This window comes from Aplysia californica, unplaced genomic scaffold (genome assembly GCF_000002075.1).
Source record: "Aplysia californica isolate F4 #8 unplaced genomic scaffold, AplCal3.0 scaffold00006, whole genome shotgun sequence".
NCBI lineage: Eukaryota > Metazoa > Mollusca > Gastropoda > Aplysiida > Aplysiidae > Aplysia > Aplysia californica.
Window position 1 is genome coordinate 2,488,678 of NW_004797276.1, and position 7,029 is coordinate 2,495,706.

At 41.1% G+C, this 7,029-nt stretch overlaps 1 protein-coding gene across 1 annotated transcript; it reads left to right on the forward strand.

The window, feature by feature from the left end:
* Nucleotides 1–5,517: 5,517 nt before the first annotated feature.
* LOC106011478 lies at nt 5,518–6,255 on the forward strand. The gene has a single exon (XM_013081359.1). The coding sequence runs from the start codon at nt 5,518–5,520 to the stop codon at nt 6,253–6,255; it is 738 nt and encodes a 245-aa protein (XP_012936813.1).
* Nucleotides 6,256–7,029: the final 774 nt, after the last annotated feature.

A 7,029-nucleotide genomic window follows, 5' to 3' on the forward strand; every position in this document is an offset into this window, starting at 1 on the left:
ACAGTTTCTTCAATGCTTCACTACCACAAATACAAACAAGTAATCTGCAATTTACAAGCATTGTATCAAACCAACTTCACCCCACATTCCCCTCTTGAAATATAATAACATTGGTTGGTTGAAACAATTTGAATATTAGTGGGCTGACTTAGGCCAGCAGTCCCATTACCCACTGCAAATTTTAGTAGGAAGGAACCACTTGGCATGTAAGTACCTTACACTATATCATTGGAAAATAGAAACGGACACAAGGTCCAAATGCATATTCAGGCCCTCATTTGCATAAATTAAAAATGGCCGCCACTGAAATATAATGAAAATGATAACTGGATATAACTTTTGACAGACAAATGGTAGAACATTAATTTTGGTGTTGTTTGATATAAATATATGGCTGACAAACTCAATGACACCATCAAAGTTATAATAAAAGGTCAAATTCACTCCTAATTTGCATAAATTAAAAATGGCCGCCACTGAAATATAATGAAAATGGTAACTGGATATAACTTTTGACAGACAAATGGTAGAACATTAATTTTGGTGTTGTTTCATATAAATATATGGCTGGCAAACTCAAAGACACCATCAAAGTTATAATAAAAGGTCAAATTCACTCTTAACCTGCATAAATGAAAAATGGCCGCCACTGAAGTATAATGAAAATACGAACCGAATATACATTTTGACAGAAGAATGATAAAAATATCAATGTGTTGTTTTGTTTCTTAGTAAGTTCAGGCTGACAAACTCAATGACACTCTAAGAATTATCATAAAAGGTCAAATTGATTCTTAATTTGCATACATTAAAAATGGCCGCCTTGAAAATTTTTTTTAAATGACGCACAATCATAATTTTGGGAAGATGCTAGGACTACACACGTGGTTTTGTTTTTGTAATTTAAAATCCCTTTAGCAGGCCAGGTTCACCAATATTTTGCCTATTCTTTTAATAACCAATGCGTTATGTTTACTGATATGTACACATTATTTTCCTTGATTGAAACAAGCTCCCCTGCATGCACAGAGAGTACTTCATTTCACACCAGCCAACATTTGCATGGAGGCTTGCACACTTTCTTGCACTGACATGTCACGAGGCATTTGTGGTTCTTTGTAATAGGGGCAAGTGTTGTCCATCGAGGTAACCACTTGTCATTTGTCATGACCCATCCCCATTCATATGGGTCAGGCCAGGTTGGAGAACAGATGAGGGCTTTGTCCCAGATGTGGCCTGCCTGATATGCTGCGTGTAATATGTGTTGTGGCAATGCATCCTTTGTAGGTAGCAAGTTTTCAAAATGCCTGCCTTTGTAGTACGTGTAGAACAATTCCATGCGTGCTGCATGTGATGTCCAAGGACCTGTCGTAAAGGCGAACGATGAATGCCTCTACATAGGACATGACATCATCATCGATTCTACTAGGGAATGTTGACAGGCGCTGAAGTGCTGCAGTGAGTTCTGGGAATTCCTGCCAAACAGTCCATGCTGTTCTTTTGCCTTTTCCTTAAAATGCCCTTGGAAACAGGACACAGCTATTATCACCACATCACTGTCACCAGCACGAATGGTGATGTGTTTAAATCCTTCATGTGTCGCATCTGCAACATGGAAAAAATCCTTGAATCAGCTTCCTCGTGAATACAAGATGCTAAAGCGCGAGTATTTGAGCGAACAGTTGAAGTGAGAACATTCTCTCCGAAGGTTGTAACAACTTGCTTGCCCTCTGTGTACATCTCTTACATGTTCTCTGCCAACAGAGAAAACAGTTCTGTTTTGTTCTCATCGACCCGTAAAAATCCTTGCCAGTTACTCGCTACTTTGGTTGATGATGTCACTTGACACCGCATGCCACTGCCTCTGGTTTCGCGAGTGCTGGATTTGAGACTATCGTGTTTGTAGGCATCCCACGACGCACCCTTTAGCCATGACATCACAGTATGGAAGAAACACCTGGTCTGCATAATCCTGAAATGTTGATGCTGTACCAGGTCTCAGTGATTGCACGATGAAGGCTCTATCTAGAATAACAACATCAGAATTAGGGGAAGTATCAGAAGTAGAATCTCAATATCACCTTCGAGGTACTTGAGAATTTCAGATTTAGTTCCTTTGTGCATCTGACCCTGGGAACTGAGAGATAGTGGTAATGTAGTGTTCTCATGTGCAAACATTTCTTCACCAATGTCCCTCCATGAGTGCACAGAGAGCATCATTTGAATAAACTGGGTTCGTTCTTCCTTCATGGAAGCAAGGTCGGATTTTTCTTTACATTGTTGGGCTTTTACACCAAAAAGAGACAATCTATTCACGTGAAAGGTGGAGGTCCATGGCGATGTGCTGGATGAAACCCTTTCTGAAAACAATGTATCATACTTGTCTTTTCAAATTTTTGTGATGTTTCTCACTGAGCTCATAACATCACCTGTCATGATTCTGGACCTGTCAAGAGAAATCAATTGCCCAGATATTTCAAGGAAAGGATTTCCCACATCAGAGAATGCACTGATTAAGCCATTCACATCTTCTCTGAAAGTATCTCGACATTTAGGAAACTGTTCATGGTGCTTCCTGTGACTGTTTTAAGCTGTGTTTTCGAACTCCTTGATGATGCGAGCAAGTTCTGGTCCAGTAATCATAAATCTTCCAAGGGCTACAGGATCCTCAGTCAGTCTAATAATTATTCCTCCATCATCCTTCAGAGAACCGATGAGCTGCTCATGAATTTGGTCCAAGGCAATGCTAGAAAATGCACGACTTATCTTCTGTCCAACGAATTTTCCCTTCATGAACTCTTTATGAACTGTTGGATGTATTTCTCGAAGGTCACACATATCTCGTAGATGAATTGGTAGATTGTGGACATAGTGTTGTGATCAAGAGCAAACACCCATGGCATGAGATGTTCTAAAGTCACTAAGTACAGATCAAACGATGCAGTCCGAATCAACTTCACAAACTGCAGAACCATCAGCTGCAGCTCAAGAGTCTGGTGCCAGTACAAGAATTGCGGTTCTCGGTCCCGCTGATACCTAATCCAAGCACCCAGTTCCAATGGCTCATCTTCAATAGTTGTTGTCAGGTATTCACGATGGGTTTGTCTCAGTAAACAAAGCAAGAGCTGTGACTTGGTGCATGTAGCGAGTGCTGGTCAGATGTGTCACCTACATCATAGAATCAGCAACTCCACTTGAAGCCACACCACTGACTGACAGAAGTGATGTCCATTCACTCCCTTCCAGCCACTCCCCTAGGCCCTTCAAACAGCATTTTCTCAGTGTGCAGTGCCCCAAGCATCACCACAAACTTGTCCTCTCCCAAGACATCTGAAAATTTCCATGGAATCTTCTTTCCAGATCAGCAACTATGACCGGGGTCTGTCCTGAATTCAGGTGCTTTGCAACAGCAGCAACAATGTTCATCCCATGGAATACCATCATTGGACTGTGAGCTGATTCCCTAAAAAGGGGAAGCATCATCAATGGGGTGACTGGTGAAAGCGGAGGTCCAAGCTTGTCAATTTGAAATATGCAAAATGTAGATACTTCATAATCACATCGTGTGACTAACATATTGAATAAATAAAAAACCTCACTTTTTACATCCCAAATTTTGATTTCAATGGTTAAGGCATCCCCAAAAACATATATTTTGACACCATTTTCATGGAAATCGAAGATGTGTATGATAATTTAGAGTTATTTTCATTTTGCTTGATTTTTCAATGGTGGCCATTTTTAATTTATGCAAATTAGAGTGAAATTATGCAGATAGAGCTTGTGTCCGTTTATCAAAATTCTTAGTTTTGTTCAAGGTACATGTGTGCCAAGTGGCATGTTCCTACTAAAATTTGCAGTGGGGGTGGAGTTAGGGAGCCCACTATATGGCAATGAACCCCCCACACCAAAAAAAATAAAATAAAATAAAATAAAACAAACAAACAAACAGAAAAAACACACCAAAAACCCTACCTAGCATTAATAAAGACTGGATACAAATAATTCAAGCCCTTTTGATTCTGGTCAAGAAAACTGAAAGGGTGGTGGTAAGTATTTATTCAGCAACATGCCAAATCTGTAAACCTTTTTGCAGCTATCAAAGGAAAAAAGCAATCACTAGAGACAATCCTGCCCCTACCCCCACGATTTTTGCACATACTTTTTGCCTAATAATGATAAATAAAGTCCTCTGACCAGTCCTGGTATGAACTTTAAAGATGACATTGACCACTTCCTTTCAGTTTTGCTTCCAGGTAGTTAGGCCATAACTCAAACATTGCACCACCTATGTGTGCTCATAATATAAAGTCCAAAAAGAGGAGCAGCCACCAATGACTAACCTCATCAAGTCACTGAAAGTAGATTACCTGGTGCAGTTTGAAAATGTTGTCACATACAGCAGTGGGTACTTTCTTGGGAAAGTGTCTCCAGTCATATGGGGCTATTCTAAGACTTTGAGAAAAAGGAGAATCTAGAATCTATAATTGCCCAACAAAAGTGAAGGCTTTCTAAAGCCATATAATATTTCCTTCTGCTTGTACGCCCGGTCAGAAGCTGTGGGACTGTTTGAAGCTATTCAAGCAGGATCTAGAGTCAGGGGCGGACTGGCCTATAGGCATTTGGGCAATGCCCCCTGGGCCGGTGCCGAAGGGACAAAGTGGGCCGGTGCCGAAGGGAAAAGGTTGGCCGGTGTTGAAAGGACAAAGTGGGCGCTTGGTTTTGAAAAATTGTCTTCAGATTACTGTGTTTATAAGACCAGTGGATCCACTCCTTTTTCTTCCTTTGTAGGCCTGAATGGATAAGTGGTAATCGAATATATGTCAAACCACAAAAGAAGAAAGGAGATGAGGAGAAGGAACGCGAACGAAAGAAAAAGAAACTGTCTGAAAGTGCATCAAAATGCCGAAATATTCTGCCATTGTTTAAAAGTGCTGATGCAAAGGGACCTGTAATCGGTGAAAATGTGGCAAACAGCACATGCAGCTGGACCTTCAGCAGTTGAAACAACGGATTTTTACCAAGTTGACGAAAGTAGTGGATTGGCAGTTGCTGCTGATCTATCGGTAAGTGAAGCTGGACCATCATCAGGTGAAATGAGAAATATTAAATCAACAAGTGAAAGGGAAACTTTGTCCCTGGCTAGCACAGAACAGACTGCACATATTGAACTTGAAGCCACAGGAAGTGAAGATTTCAGGATTGACTACTTTCAGAAACCATGCACAGAAGAAGAAAGGTTGTTGTTTTGGAATCACCATCCATGTCAGAAGAAAGATAATCGAGTGGTGCAAAGATGTTTCATTCATGAAGACAGATGGTGGCTGTGTTACAACAAAGACTCCCATGCACTTCTCTGTTCTGTCTGCTTGGTGTTTTCTGCCACTTCAGACATCCGCATTTCTTGAGGGAATGAAAGACTGGCGGCATGTACATTCTCGTATGGAACAGCATTAACGTTCGTCTTTGCATCAGCAATTCTCAACAGCATACCTGGTTGATAAAAAACAATCAAGCATGTCTCACATGTTGGCGAAGGACTACTGTGATGAAGTCAGAAAGAAACAGCAAGTGATTAATGGAGTTGTGGATGTAGTTAAACTCATAGGTAAGAGAGGACTAAGCTACAGAGGAAGTACGGAAGAGGCAGTCTACACTTTGGACAATGAGGAAATTGACCATGGTACTTTCCTGGAAATTGTTACGTTGCTACGCAAATACGATTCATTCACAGCTGATCACCTCTCTTGGTTAGTCCATAACAGCAAGACAAAAAATGAGAAGGCAAACAGTTCGAAAGGCAAAGGCTCATTTGTTACTTTTTTGTCCAGAACTACTGTGGATTCTATCATCACGGTTATACGGGATATGATCCGTTACTTCATTTCGGAAGACATAACAGACATGTTTGCTGCGGAAATTGACACAACGCAGGACCAATGCTTCAGTGTCATTCGATATGTGGATAAAACTGGCAACATTCAAGAAAGACTGGTGAGCATTGTGAAGTGCGAAGAAACTACTGGCGAAGCTTTTGTGCATATTGTTTCGGAAGTTATGCAAGGGTTGAATCTTGACCTCAAACAATGCGTTGGGAATGCAACTGACGGTGCAGCAAACATGCATAGAGGTTTCAGTACTCTGCTTTCAAACAAAGCTACAATGCAGATCCATGTTTGGTTCCACGGTCATGAATTGAATCTTGTTGTTTCGGAGGCCACAAGTGCTGAAGCGAACAGTGCATTGATACATTGATTAAGGACATTGCGGTGTTCTTTTGGGAGTCTTGTCAGCGGAAGAACATCTTCAGTAGGCACTCGACAACTATGAAGCGTCTGTGAACCATTGGTGAGACCAGATGGTGGTCAAAAGATACTGCCTTTATTAAGGAAGGTGTTTGGTTCTTTCAACAATCCACCCGAAGCTCTGTTTGTTGAAGTGATCACCAGCCTCAACGCTATACTTGTTGCTGACAACACCCAATCAGTCGTTAAAGCTAAAGTAAGAGGATACATTGATGCTCTACTCAAGTTTGAAACAGTTCTCACAGCGCAAGTGTATCTGCAAATATTTTCACACGCAACAGCCCTATCTAAGTATCTGCAAACCTTGCAACTGGACCTTTTGACTATATATATATATATATATATATATACTTTCCGGAGTTGCTGTCAAACACGTAGGCCCTCAGGGTGGACTTCGAAGCTTCTCAAAATGCAGCTGCAAAGTTTGTTCAGTGGGTGAATGATGCACTGGGGGAGAGCGGGTCAGATTCGTTCATGGAAGAGTCGCTTTCCTTGAAACGGCAAAGACGACGCAGGCGAATGGATGATGAATTCTGTAAGGACAAAGCTACATCAACAGCTGACCCAATGAAGAAATATCGTGTTGAAGTGTACAATCGAATTGAAGACACCCTTGTTAACAGAATTGAACAAAGATTTAAAGGATCTGCAGCACCTAGATTGGTTGCTGACCTGTCCCTTCTTCATCCAAGAAACTGTGGTGAAGTCCCACCAGAGGCTATGG

Excerpts from the sequence above, each read along its gene's own strand:
- LOC106011478 (XM_013081359.1), top strand. The coding sequence starts at position 5,518 with ATGTCTCACATGTTGGCGAAGGACTACTGTGATGAAGTCAGAAAGAAA.